At 56.4% G+C, this 13,980-nt stretch overlaps 1 protein-coding gene across 5 annotated transcripts in view; it reads left to right on the forward strand.

Annotated features, from left to right (window-relative positions):
* Positions 1-13,980, forward strand: part of STK40 (serine/threonine kinase 40) — a 39,174-nt gene that overhangs the window by 12,185 nt on the left and 13,009 nt on the right. For 2 of the 5 annotated variants that reach the window (XM_045782112.2, XM_045782110.2), the window contains exons 2-6: positions 7,934-8,053; positions 9,633-9,718; positions 10,093-10,236; positions 12,315-12,542; positions 13,415-13,467. In XM_045782112.2, coding sequence (XP_045638068.1) covers positions 7,942-8,053; positions 9,633-9,718; positions 10,093-10,236; positions 12,315-12,542; positions 13,415-13,467 — 623 coding nt within the window. In that variant the 5' untranslated portion in view covers positions 7,934-7,941. Of the gene's footprint in view, positions 1-2,651; positions 2,675-3,339; positions 3,612-7,933; positions 8,054-9,632; positions 9,719-10,092; positions 10,237-12,314; positions 12,543-13,414; positions 13,468-13,980 lie in introns of those variants that run through there. The other 3 variants (XM_087858551.1, XM_087858550.1, XM_045782111.2) reach the window with 3 other exon arrangements.

Consider the following 13,980-nt stretch of genomic DNA (forward strand, 5'->3'; position numbering starts at 1 on the left):
GAGCCTAGAGTGACCCAGAGGACCTATCACTGGGGTGAGGGGGTAGGCCACGCCATCATTCACATGCGCCCACATCTTGCTACAGGAAAGCGGATCTTTTTGCTGGATTCAGCCAAAAGAGGGCTAGTCTGTCCCTTTGCCAGTGATAGGTTGGGCCCAAGCTTCAGGCATGCTATGAATGAGTCCACTCCTCAGTGGGGGCTGCTCTCGGGCAGCAAACACTGTCTAAGCACAACACCTGGCGATCAGCCAGCCTGGCACCTTCCCTGCCCCAGGCATCCAGGCATTTCTGACATGGGACTTTGCCTGGACAGATAGTTTCCAGCACCCTTGCAGCCCAGTTACCTACAGCTGGGATCCCCTGTCTCTCTGATCCTGGATGCTGTCTCCTGCCATGAGCTGGTGGACCATCCGTCCCTACTTCTGGGTCCCACTCCAGCCCTGGCCTCCAGTTGGGTGATCTCTGTCCCCTGCCCCAATGTGGCTTTTTATGCATTCTGGATGCATAACAAACAGTTCTACGCTCCGTTCGCTCCGTTTTCTCATTCAGCAGTGTGCCAGGCCCTGGGCAGGGTGCAGGGAAGCAGCAGTGAGTGGGAGTTGCTCCCTCAGCAGTGGGAGGGAGTCAGACAGGACGGTGGGAGGGGACAGAGGTACGCTCAGGTGCTCTGGCAGCTGGAGGAGGAAAGGACTCGCTGCAGTGAGGACCGAGGGAGAAGAATGAGCCAACCAGGGAGAGGACGGCAGGGCAAGGGTGCTCACAGCACACTCAGGGGGTTGTGGGTCATTTGGTGTGGCTGGATTTAGGGGCCTACCAAGGCAGTGAAGCTAAACAGGTAGCTTGGGTCTGGCCAGGCTCACCGAGGAGTTAGGGTTAAGGACAGAAGGGCATCAGAGGACCCCCAGAGCAGAGACAGACAGAAACACTGCAGGCCCAGGTCCCGGAGCAGAGGAGAAAGTGGACGGTGCTAGAATCTGTTACTCAAGGCCCCAGTGACCCAGGTAGCTGCGGTGGGGTCTTCTGTGGAGTTGTTCCTGCATCCTTCCTGAGGAGCCACGGAGAGCAGTGCCCAGCTGTCTGGCACCTGGCGCAGGGAGAAACCCTTTGAAGAGGCGCTGCAGGAAGACGCCACCAGGTGGCAGCCCTGGACGTGGCACCAGGGCCCCTTTCCTTCAGCACAATGTTTGCAGGGGAGGAAGGGGGGCATTCAACACCTACCTCCTGTTCCTGCCAGCCTGCCTCTGCCCAACAAGGATGAGACCCCACGTCCTGCCACCGTGGACTGTGTTACCCACAAGGAGTCCCTTTGAATCTGTAAATCTGGACAACAGATTCTTCCAGAGCCTTGGGCGCTATTCCATCCAGCAGTTCTCACTTTCTCCTCTCTCTGACCTCAGAGTAAACTGCAGGCATGTGACCCTTCACCCCCAAACTCTTCAGCATCTCTCACCTAAGAGCAAGGACGTTCTCCCACGTAACCATAGTGCAGTTTTCAAATTCAGGAAATTTAACATCCATACAGTCTGTATTTAGATTTTGTCAGTTGCCCAGTCATATCCTTTATGCCTGCCCCCCACCCCCAGGATCATACACTGCATTTACTTATCTTGTGTCTTTAGTCTCCATTAATCTAGACTGGCTCCTCAGTCTTTATCCGTCACTGTGTTTTGTTTTGTTTTAAATTTTTTTTTTTTTTTTTTAGGTTTTATTTATTTGAGGGCATCCCCCTCGGGTCCCCGCCCTCCTTGGGAGCTTTGTACTATCACTTTGCTGTAGCTCAATAAACCTTGCTCTACTGCCCACCAAAAAAAAGGGGAGGGGACTTTATTTATTTGAGAGACAGAGCACAAGCAGGGGGAGGGGCAGAGGGAGAAGGAGAAGCGTATTCCCTGCTGAGCAGGGAGCCCAATATGGGGCTTCATCCCAGAACCCTGGGATCATGGCCTGGGCCGAAGGCAGATGTTCAACCGACTGAGCCACCCAGGCGCCCTGTCACTGTTTCTGAAGCATACAGGCCTGTTTGTGTTGAATGTCCCTCAGTTTGGGTTTGTCTCATGGTCACATTCAGGCTATACGTTTGGGGCAAAATAATAACCGTAAGTCGATGTTGCATCTGGAGTAATATGGTGTCAGTTCTGTTATTGGTGATATTAACGTTGACCGTTTGGTTAAGGTCACAGCTTGCTTTTTTAAAAAATAGAGGTGTATATACACACAGTGAGTTTCACAGATCCTTTAATTATACAGTTCAGTCATTTTGACAAAAGCACATCCTGGACTGGAGGCACCAGGTCTTAATTCCAGACTCCTGGAGAGTCCCTTGCTGTGCCCCGGGTTGATAACTGCCAGCTGGTCCTCCAGCCTCTGCTTCCCCCTGGACCCATGAACAGAACAAGAGCCTGAGATGCTGTGCGCCTCTGCCCTCTCCTGCTGCCCAGCCCCCACTCCCCAACAGCTCCGCTAGCCCCGGGGTGCTTCCCCAGGCCAACAGCCCAGTGGCAGGTTCAAGGCCTCTTAAACTTTCCCTCTGGGTACCTGCTTTCTTCTACCCATCCCCTCCCCCCATTCAGTGCCTATTAAGTAACAATCCCTTTCTCTTTGGGCAGGAGAAGTACAAAGCTAGTATGCTTAAGCTAATAATAGCACAAGCTAGCAAATGCTTGCAATATGCTGGTAGGTACTCTGCTAAGCCTTTTGCATGGGTTCTCACTGAGTCCTTTGCCCGGCCTGGTAAGGTAGGTGGTGTGCTCTGTTTTGTAGCTGCTGACGAAGGAACTTGTCCAGGATCTTGTCGCTACTAAGTAATGGTGCTAGGGTGTGAAGCAGGACTGACTGAGTCCAGAACGCTTGCTCTGACTCAGAGGTCCCAGCTCCTGCGGGTTGTGTGGATCAAGATGGAGGTCCCTTCAGCCTGAGGGTGGCTGGGCACGGGACGGCTGGGGTCCCATGTTCTTTACCCCCAAGTGTCATACTGTGAAAAAGCCGGTGACCCATTGCTCTAACCATATGATTGTGCACCCTTAGTGTCCTCTCGGCTGAGACTCTGCTCCCTCCCTCCTGGGGTCCGGTGTGGGTCTAGACACCCAGACCCTTAACACATGTGTGGCCAATAGCGTTGAGGCCAGGGATGGGTGGGAGCTCTTTGCTCACTTGTAGTGCCACGTGAGCTGAACGAGAGCAGGACCCCTGCCTTCGTAGACACTGCCAAAGGTAAAGTCCGGAAGACAGAGGTCTGCACAACTCAGGGACTTTGTGTTTGGTTGGTTGGTTGGTTTGGTTTGGTTTGGTTTGGCTTGGTTTGGTTTGACAGAGCCGGAAAACATGGGGGTGGGTGTCGGGGCTGCTGACAGGGACAGCTTGAATCTTGACACCACTGGTTCAGCCTGACCCTGCAGTGTAGACGCAGTCCCTTGGCTCCTGGCAGGCAGGGGAAGCTGCTGACACACTGCGGCCACCAGCTGCCGTTGTCGTCATACACAGGCGGACACACAGCAAGCAGCGCACCGGGCCAGGGTCTGCTGCCGGCTCCTTGCAGAGACTGGCCTTCACTGGTTCGGTGTGCAGGGTCACCGTCTCTCCAGGAGCCCAGAGGTTGCAGCAAGAAGCCCAGGCAAGGTTGAGTGCAGAGCTTTCTGCACCGTGGGCAGGCTCCTTCGCTGCCCCTCATGCTTGTGGGGGATGGGAGGCTCGATCTGGCTCTGTGCACACGTGCGTGTCCGCTGCCTCGGGTGTCTGGGAACCTTCGTGGAGGAGATACTTCTGGGTGTGAGTGATGGGCCCCTCCTTGGTCCCGTCAGGCTTCAGCTGCTTTGTAGTGGGTAGAACTGAGGGAAGGCTGAGCTGGGGGAGCCTCAGCACCGTCTCTTTGCAACCCACCTCCTTTCGTGGTTGATGGTATGTCCACCGTGTTGAACCATGTCCTGCTGTGGAGTGCCCTGCCTGGCCCTACCCTGCCCAGCTATCCTGTGTGTACACACTGCACCCCTGGGTTTGGCATCATGGGCCTTAGAACCTTATGTGTTGCTAATGGCCCAGCCTTCATTGCCTCCGGGGAGAGTTGGGCTCCCATCAGCAGCAGCTTTGGAGTGAAGTGACCTTAACCCCGAAGTGACAGGGTAGGGCAGGCATCCCCCTCCTCTGGACATGGCATGGTGGCTGTCACAGAGCTTCAGCCCTCCCACTCCCCAGGCTGGGCCAAGCAAATGAACCCCCAGCCTTTAGGATTGAGGCATACAGCTGGCAGCTGGGGGATACCAGGCTGGTTCTCTTTCAGTGCCTGCCTCCTGGCCTCCTCCCTTCACCCCCATTGTTGCCTCACTGAGCTTCCCGGTGAATGCAGGTTCTAAGGGAACTGGTGCTAACCCAGGAGCGTAACACACGGAATAGTTGACAGATTTAAAGCCCCAGAGACTGTTAAGCTAGGACGGCTAAGTTCCTGGAGAGCTGAGCAGCAGTAGGCCCAGGAAACACCCAGACAAGTGGCTACCCCTTAGCCAGACTGGGCCTGGGCCCTTGACCCCAGACCAGGGTAGCTAGACCTTCCATTCGCAGATCTCACCATGAAGCCGGGATCCCTCAAAGCAGCGTCCCCCATGGGAGCATTGGTGGACCATTTGCAGGTGTGTCTCTGGGAGGGGACCCATCAGGATGATTTGAGGTTGGGGCACATCCTTCCTGTACCTCAGCAGGGGGATGGGGGACAGGCGGGTCTGTCCTAGGAGGTTTGTCTTTGCTCACCCCCCCCCCCAGGGAGCCTGAGGCAGCTTCCCATTTTCCAGGCCTGCCTATTCACACTGTTTCCCCTGCTCCCCAGCCCTGGGTGGCAGGAATGGATGTTCAGAAGGGAAACTGCCTTGCTACCACTTCCCCTGCCAGCATCTTTTCCCTCTCCCTGCCCGTCTGCTCCTATCCTTCTGTCAGCCTACATGTTGGAGCAGTTCCCAAGCCATTTGCTTGTGCTGAATCCTGAGTGGGGTGGGTGGGGTCAGGCTGAGCCCACTCAGTGTCTGTGCTGCAGCTGCTCCCCACAAACTGTTGTCTAGACCATGCCGGTGTGGAGGCGTCCAGGCGGTGTCTACACAGATACGAGGGAGCCTCCGTGCTGCTCTCCAGGGAACCAGCAAGAGAGGGGGGCTTAGTGCTGCAGGGAAGATGGCGAAGAGGGCCCGAAGGGAAGTGAAACCAGCTTATCTCCCGGGGTGGGAGCAGCTCCAGCACTGGGCTGCTGACCCAGGGAGAACCATCACCAACTGGTGGGAAGGCGTCCAGTCATTCCAGAGTATCTGCTGGGCCAGGAGCTGGGGGCGCAATGGTTTCATATATGTATATATGGGGTGCAGTGGTTTCATACACACACACATATTTTTTTCCTTGTGGAATTTTTAGTCTAATGGTGGGGAAAGACATTAAGCATGTAAACACACAAATAACTACATAATCACAAAATATGGAAAGTGCTGTGAATGGGAAATTCCACCATAGGGTAACTGGGACCCAGTGGTGGGGGAGATATCAGGGAAGGCTTCTCTGAGGAGGTGATATCTAAATTGAGAAGGATGCATAGAAGTTAGCCTCACAAAGAGCAAGAACACTGTTCCAGACACATTACTGCCCAGCTTTTTATTTTTCTAGAAGCAGTTTCATTCCTCCCTGCTTTTGTATGAATGACTTTGAATCTGTTTCCACCATAAGCCTCTTTGGCAGAAGTCGTGGCCGAGCCTAACTGTGGCTTCTGCTCCATCTGGGGACTATCAAGGCCTACTGAGTTACATGGTCCTAGTTACTCTCAGAATGAAGTCATGGGTCTGCTCCTCCGTGGCACAGCTCTGAAAACAAACTGGGGCTTGATGGGAGGCAAGCCTGGTAGATTGGACTAGAGGTGTGCCAGGTCGTCTCTCCTGCTTTCCATCTCACTGCTAGAGTCAGTCTCCTGGGTCTAGAATAAGGGCCAGACAGGCAGCACGTGAAGGCCTAAGCTAACTGGTGAACATGCACCTGTCTCAGAGCAGAGGGGGCGGCCTTCCAGGATTAACAGCAAAACAAACTGAAGGAAAAGAGAACTATTTAACTACATCAACATTTAAACTTTGTTTTTTTTTTTTAAGATTTTTCTTTATTTATTTGTCAGAGAGAGAGAGAGAGTGCGTGCTCGCAAGCACAAGCAGAGGGAGCAGCAGGCAGAGGGAGAAGCAGGCTCCCAGGACCCCAGGATCATGGCCTGAGCTGAAGGCAGACCCGTAACCGACTGAGCCGCCCAGGCGTCCCCTTTCGTACCGGGGAGACTGTGTAGATACTTCAAGTGGTGCTGTAGGGTACACTGTCAAGTAGGGATGTTCATATTTTTTTTTTACAGCTTTCCTGAGATACATTTCACCTCCCATAAAATTCGCCCTCATCATGTATTTTAGGTGGGAGAAAAGGAGCTTACAAAATGGTACCACAGTGTGGTCCAAACGGTGGTGGTAATGAAAGCTAGAAGCGTGCTCACGTGGGCACATGGGGATTCTGCTTGAATGTTAACAGTGACTGCGTCCGGATGCTGAGGTTATCGGTACCTTGTGTTCTTATTTCTGCACATCTGTATTTTCTAATGATTCTGCAGGGAATGCCAATGACTGGTATGAAGGAAAAGATTATAGAAGTTTAGGGTTCAGTGTCCCCAAGCCTTTCATGGAAGGATAAAGGCTGCACCCCTAACTTGGCCATTAGGTCCCCTAGATCTGGCCCTTGTCTCTCCCTCGGGTCACCTCTCGCCACCCCTTGCTTCATGCTGTACGCTCTGGCAACACGACCTCCTTGGTTGCTTATGTGCCATTTCTTACCTGTGTGGGTTTGCTCACTCGGGTCCTTCTGCCTGGAATGACCTTGCCCCTTGCCCAGCCCACTCCGGTATCACCTTGGCAGGGAAGATTTCCCTGAGCTGCCTGAGGGCCAAGGGCCCCTCCTCAGGGCTGGGCAGCTGGCCTTCCCTGGGCATCCCTGAGGCCCTCTGCCCTCCCTGTGAGGGACTCATCTGTGTACATCTGTGCCCTTGCCTCGTGTCCAGGACACTGCCTCCCCAAGCTGTTAACTGTAAGCAGCTGAAAGGAGCAAGTCTCTTGTCTTACTTAATCCACATCCAGAGGTTATATTCTAGAATCTGGCTCCTGTGTCCCTCTTTCATCTTAACCCTGGAGGAGACAGGGATTTCCAGGTAGACCCAGGCGCTCAGTGACCTCCGTCTGCGTCCTTTCACTGGCCCTTAAATGCACCATCTATGTTTTCCTTAAAAGTAATCAAAGAAAAAATTGAAAATAGGATAAAGAGAAGAGAAAGTAGACACCCCCCCCCCCCCGCCCATTGACAACTTTGGGTGTTGAGGACCTAAGAGCCAGGGGAGTTTGAGAGAGGAGATCCCCAGGGCAGCCATCTTCCCACTCGGCGGGCGTGAGAGTCCCCAGGCCCTCTCCCCACCGTGCCCCAGAGATCAGATCAGTGGCGGTGCAGGGGGACCCAGGATTCAGTACCTCTGGTCGCTGGGCTGCAGGTACTTGAGGGGAAGGCCTCACTTTGGAACCAGTCGCTTCTGGGCCATCTCTCCTCTCAGTCTCTGGGGTGGTCTCTTGGGGACCCCAGTTTGCATCTGCACAAAGCCAGTGTCCTCTTCTCTGCGTGTGACTGGCCCCTTGAGGCGGGCTGGCTGCCCACTCCATAGTATATGCTGCCTGGAAGGACATCCCGTTTGAGCCCCTGATTAATGCTAAGGAAAGGAGCTGTGATTCTTTGTCACGGGGAACCTTCGGTGCTCCTCCGGGAGGGGGAGGAGGTGGCAGCAGCAGCAGCGGGAGCAGCAGCTGTGTGACACATCCCCAAGTCAGAGACTTGCAGGCTGGGTTCGCCTGAGGAAACTCGCCGACTTGCTCAGCGAGGAGGGCTCTTCTCTGTCTTGTCTAGAGCTGAGAATGAAGCGGAGAGCATCAGACAGAGGAGTTGGGGAAACGTCGGCCAGGGCGAAGGCTCTAGGAGGTGGCATTTCTGGAAATAATGCAAAGAGAGCTGGACCATTCATCCTGGGTAAGCCTCTGACCGCCGGGCGGGCCGGGGTGCGGGGCGCAGGCGCAGTGCCACACCCACCGCAGCGCACGTGCGGGGCCCTCGCCTTGCGACTCTGAGGGCAGTCGCTTTGTGCCAGTGGAAGATCCAGAGCCTTGGGTCACGCCGTACCCGAGTTGTCATTTTTGTTGTAGCCTCACCAGCCTTCAATCAGCTCCAGCTGAGAGCTAGACTGTCTCTTCCCCCAGAGCACCCCATTTGCCCCCCACCCCATGTGTCCCCCAGGAGGCACACAAGCTGCATCAGAACCTGAGACCCATAATCCAGGGCACTTCTCTGACCTTTCTCGGAGGGCACAGTTCATTCCACACGGCGTCTGGTGTAGCCCCCCCGATTTCTTGTAAATTGGCACAGAAGTCGTGCAGAATTGGGTGTGCCCAGTGGTCCAGAAGAGCAGCAGGGCCTTTCTGCCTGATGTTGGAGGCCCAACAAATCAGGGGTGCTGTGCTCAGGGTTGCAGGGGTGAAGTGGGCACTGAGGACACCAGAGACTGGGTGTGAGTTTTGCTTTGGGGCAGCGTCTCGGACTTATGGGCCCAGGACAGCTCCAGGCCCAGTCGCTGGGCAGATGGCTCCCGGCGCCTACCATGTGCCAGGCCTGGGCTATTTGCTGGGGGCGCAGCAGTGAGCAGGGCAGACAAGTTCCGGCCCTCACAGAGCTTAACGTTAGTTGGAAACAGAAACCGAGTAAAGAGCACGCAAGATCATCAGCGGGGCGGTGGGGGCCGTGAAGGAAGTGAACGAGACAACGTGAGAGCGGGACGGCCTACAGGGAGCGTGTACCGGGAAGGTTCCTGATGAGGAAGTGATGTTTGGGCTGACCCCCGAAAAGGAGAAGGCTCCAACCATGTGAAACGCAGGGGAAAAGCATTCCAGACGGAAGAAACAGCAAATGCAAAGGCCCAGAGGCAGGAAAGGGCTTAACAAGTTAGTACATAAGAGCCCAGTGTAGCTGCAATATTGGCGAGGGGGTGGGGGAGCGTCATCAGTGAGGTGGGCAGGTACCAAACCATACAGGACCTCCGAAGCTAAGAAAGAAGTTTCGACTGTATGTTGAGAACAGTGACACACTGTGATGTGACACTGTGACCTTGTCTGACTTCTGCTCTGAACGCTCAGGCGGGATGCCAGCAGGGGACAGTGAGCAGTGTCCATCTCCAGGAGTACAGAAGTGCCCCAAACCTGGGCCCCAAGAGGGGCCAGGCGGTCACCGCCGCCGACCAGGGGAGCTCCCAAAGCTGTAGTTCCTCAGCCTGGAGATGCTGATTCGAGGCTCCAGGTTGCCGCAGGGACCTCTGCTTTTACCACCGGCTCCTCAGAGGTCCCAGCACGCCCCCGCCGTTGAAAACCCCTCCGTCTGGGAGCCGGCCTAGAAGAGCCAGGTGTCCCTCAGGCACACGCGTACGTGCCCCTCCACTGTTGGAGGGAGACGGAACTCTCCACCAGGAGACGTGGGGGGGGCCGTGAACTGCAGAGAGACCACGTGGTGCCACGAGAGACAGGGCTCCAGAAAAGTCAGCCCCAGGCTCTGTGTGCCGTAGGTCCCCGTCTGGGCAACTCCCCGGTGCCGAGCATTGTGCAGTGTTTGGCGAGGAAAGACGGCACAGATGACTTCTATCAGCTGAAGGTGAGTGAGGCGCCCAGGGCGGGGAAGGCTCGGGCCCCAGGGGCTGGCCTGCCAGCCTGCTCTGCCCTCTTCTCTACCTTCACACCCGCACCTCCTGCGAACATGAGTAGCACCGTTTCTTCCCGGGAAGCGGTCGGGCTCACGCAGTCGCGCTCCGAACAGGCCTGATCTCAAGAGCGCGATCAGAGCAGAAGTCACACTGCCGTCACTTCGAGAAAAACCTCGCACGTCGTACGTGCCTGTGCGAGTGCGCGTGCCCGTGTTGCGGGCCCGACCGCAAGCCCCCTGCTCTTCCTGCTCGAGTCATTCTGCTTTGTAAAGTAAGGTTTATTTTTGGGTTTTTGGTCTTTTTATGTGTGTGTGCCTTCCTAAAGATCCTTACCCTTGAGGAGAGGGGGGACCAAGGAATAGAAAGCCAAGAGGAGAGGCAAGGCAAGATGCTGTTACACACCGAGTACTCTCTGCTTTCCCTCCTCCACACGCAGGACGGCGTGGTTCACCACCACGGGCTCTTCCAGGTGAGTGGCAGAGGGGGCTGCCTGTCCCCCCTTCCCCCGCCCCCCACTCCTGGCTGGCTCCTGGGGCCGGCCCCTGCTGGGGCCACGTCTGTACATAGAGCAGCTCGCCCACATGACTGCCTGGGACCCCTGCATGCTGGGTGTGCCAGGACTTGCCGGGGTGTGGGCTGGAGGTCAGGCTGTGGCCACACCAGCTGCTGCAGCACCCCGGCCACGAGGCTCGCCGGCCTGTGGCAATGCCCCTTTCTTTGGAGAGCCACTTTTCCAAGAAGGGAGGAAGACATGAAGTCTTTTAAAGACGCCCAAGCTCTTTCCTGTTGTGTCGTGTCAAGAATTGGCCCAGGCCAGGGTGGAAGGAGGGCAACGAGGAGGGACGAGCCTTGTGGGCCACCTGTGGATCCCACGGTTGGTTTTGGTACCGACAGTCCTTTCGCCTGCCCCGGTGTCCCAGTTAGTTGAGGAAGTATCCCTGAGCCCCCCGTGCTCAGATGTTCCAGGTCCCTTAGGGAAGGTAGTAATGAGTAACTTGTACCCTGAACAGAGGCCTCCTCGAGGCCGAACCAAAATTGTGTCTCCAGAAACGCGGAAGGCCCGGCTCAGGGTACCCGGGAGGCCTCCTGCTCCGCCCTCCAGCAGAGCTTCTGCAGGGCCCTCAGCTAGCCACGCTGGCCAGGGCCGCTCTTGCTGGATGGACCCGGCACCCGAGAGGCCATGTGCTGGCAGGGAGGCACAGAGGTTTTGGAGCCGGTGGTCCTGGAGTCAGGTTGTATGACCTTGGCCAAGTCACTTCCGGTCCCTACGCCTCAGGTTCCTCATCGGTTAAATGGAGGCGGCGATGGAGGCCGGCCTCGCAAGGTGGTCAGGACAGTGAGCGGGCGTGTGTGCGGCCACACTCATCACGGTTACTTCCTTGTCAGCTTGAGTTCTTGGATAGAATAAAGGGAAGATGCCCCCCCACCCCGCCACACACACACCCAAGGTCTTTTATTCTTAGATGTGCAATTAGAGGTGACTGAACATCAGTTTCCCTTCCACGTGACACCAAACCGGGGGGTCGTGAGCGTCATCTCTGACAGCTACCAGAGCTCGGCCCTGCTTTATGTCCTCTTGGATAATAGAACCTGGGTGCTTAGAAACATTTCTAGGGTCCCCTGTGTGCCAGACACTGCTGGGCCTCTGGGGAGGAGAGAACAAGAGGTATGATCGCGCTTGGAAGGAGAAACGCGGCTCTTCAGTCCCCAGCAGTTCCCTGGGAGGCAGGCGTCAGTCTGCTGGGGCTGACACCGAGCATCTCCCCAAGCTGGCTCATCGGTAGAGCATGCAGCTCTTGATTTCGGGGTTGTAAGTTCAAGCCCCATGCTGGGTGTAGAGATTACTTAAAACAAAAATTAAAAAAAAAAAAAAGAAAAACTTAAAAAAAAATAAAGGAAAAATGTCTTTTCGGCAAGGAACACAGGCCGGCACTTACTACCGCGCGCTGGTAGCAGGACGCACTCCCTGAGTGCCGGCATGGTTGCCGTGTTCTCTGAACAGCCTGTGAGGGAGGGTGCCAGCTCCCTTTGACAGATGCGGGACCAGAGACTGGGAGAAGTGAGGTGAACTGCCCCGCGTCCCACAGCTGGGATGAGCGGGACCTGGGGCCCGAAGCCCGCCTTTTCCACGGTTCCGTGGCTGCCCAGGAGTCTGGCTTCCATGGGAAAGCAGTTGTCTTGGACACACAGGACACCTCACTTCTACTGTCGCGGACCTTGGTCATGGCTGGAACCTCTGGGAGTGGCGTGGAGGGAAGATGCACTGGGGCCCCGGGTCTGCTGCCCGTACCCGGGGCCCAGAGGTCCCCTTGGCATTACTCGCTCAGCCCTGATACGAACCCTTTGCACTGGGATCAGAGCGAGAAGCCTTTAACATCAGCCCCTGGTCCCGGCTGCCCAGGCCTCAGGCCGCCACCCCGCACATGTGCAGCTCGGTCCAGGCTCTCCCCTTGGTGTGTGTCTCCGGCTCCAGAGGAGAGTCCCTGACCCGCGACCCTGGACCGGCAGGCCCACGACCAAGCCCTGGTCTGTCCCCTTGCCTCCCAGGACCGCACCTGTGAAATTGTCGAGGACGCGGAATCCAGCCGAATGGTTAAGAAGATGAAGAAGCGCATCTGCCTTGTCCTCGACTGCCTCTGCGCACACGACTTCAGCGACAAGACCGCTGACCTGATCAACCTGCAGCACTACGTCATCAAGGAGAAGAGGCTCAGCGAGCGGGAGACCGTGGTCATCTTTTACGACGTGGTGCGCGTCGTGGAAGCCCTGCACCAGGTGAGGCTCTGTCCCCCTGCCGGTCCCTCCTCCTCTAGCTGGCCCGTCCTGGGCTCCCGGTGACCAAGAAGCGTCCGGGCCCCACTGCCACGGAATGCCACCCTTCTTGCCGCTGCTCAGCGGAAGCAGCTCTGGTTCCCGCCCCCGCCACGCCCAGACGTGCTCTGCAGCTGGAATGTCCAGAAGGAAAGTGGCTAGATGACCTGTGTAGCCAGTGAGGCATGGGGCTGCAGGCCTCAACCCAGGTTCCTGGGGAGGTGCTGCCCCGGCAGCCCAGCGGCACCCAGCGTAGCAGCTGCCTGTCTGTCGAGAGGCTAAGCTGTAGTCTCCCAGCAGAGGTGACAACGGTGAGATCCCCCCGGGGCAGCCGCAGCTTGTCTCTGAGCTCTCCCTAGGGTAGGGGTGTCTGGCACTCCGAGGTCCAGGTGAGGAGAGCCTGCGCCTCTTCCTGGCACACAGCATCTGCGGACTGAGCCTGCGGTACCTGGTCCCCAGAACCGTGAGAGTTCACCTCTGACCGCAGATCTGGGCAGATGCTAGTGTTTTTCTCAGCGGGATATTACCTGGAGGTGGAGAGAGGAGTGGTTTTCCCCCTTGGCTCCTGTCCTGAGGGGAGAAAACTGGGGAAACCGTCCCTGGTAGGACAGAGACTGCCTGGGTCCACGTATTACCCCATCCCTACCGGTGGTTGATGAGGCCTTAGAACGGTCCTGATCTGTCTGTGGCTGGCAAATCAAGGCATGAGCCTAAAGAGACAGGCGTAGGGCTTTTTCCTGCCTCCCCAAACCCCTGGAGAGCCCACATCTTACAGGCTGGGCCCAACCCTGGCGCCGTCCTTCATGGTCCAAACCACGTGCCTGTTGCTTTTCCAGAAAAACATTGTGCACAGAGACCTGAAGCTTGGGAACATGGTGCTCAACAAGAGGTAAGACCCTTCTCTGTCAGGACGTGACCTTGCGGCTGGCACGGGCTGCATGCTGCAGCGACCCCATGCCCTCCAGTGCCCCCCGTTTCTGACTCACAACAGCCCACTTCCCCAAGAATCCCGGGGATGCCTGCTTCTGCCTTTTGCTACGTGGGAATATGGTGCTTGCTCAGAAGGGGGGACTCTTAGGGGCGCCGGGGTAGCTCCGTCAGTTGAGTGTCTGACTCTTGATCTGAGTTCAGGTCTTGATCTCAGGGTTGTGAGTTCAAGCTCCACGTTCGGCTCCTCACTGGGCACGGAGCCTACTTAGAAGAAGAAGAAGAAGGGGAGTCTAACAGGCCACAGGGCACGGAAAGGGAGCTCTGGGAAGGATTCCAAAGATCCTCCTTGGGCCATTCATTTGGTGTGTGTAGTGGTGCTCAGTAAATGACTATAAAACATGGGAGAAATGAGTGAAGGAATGACAGGTGAGCAAAATGAGGCCTCGTCTTAGGTCGGGTTCCCAGGAAACAG

Source organism: Ursus americanus, chromosome 33, assembly GCF_024610735.1.
Source record: "Ursus americanus isolate L20-20 chromosome 33, mUrsAme1.1.p, whole genome shotgun sequence".
NCBI classification, from domain to species: domain Eukaryota; kingdom Metazoa; phylum Chordata; class Mammalia; order Carnivora; family Ursidae; genus Ursus; species Ursus americanus.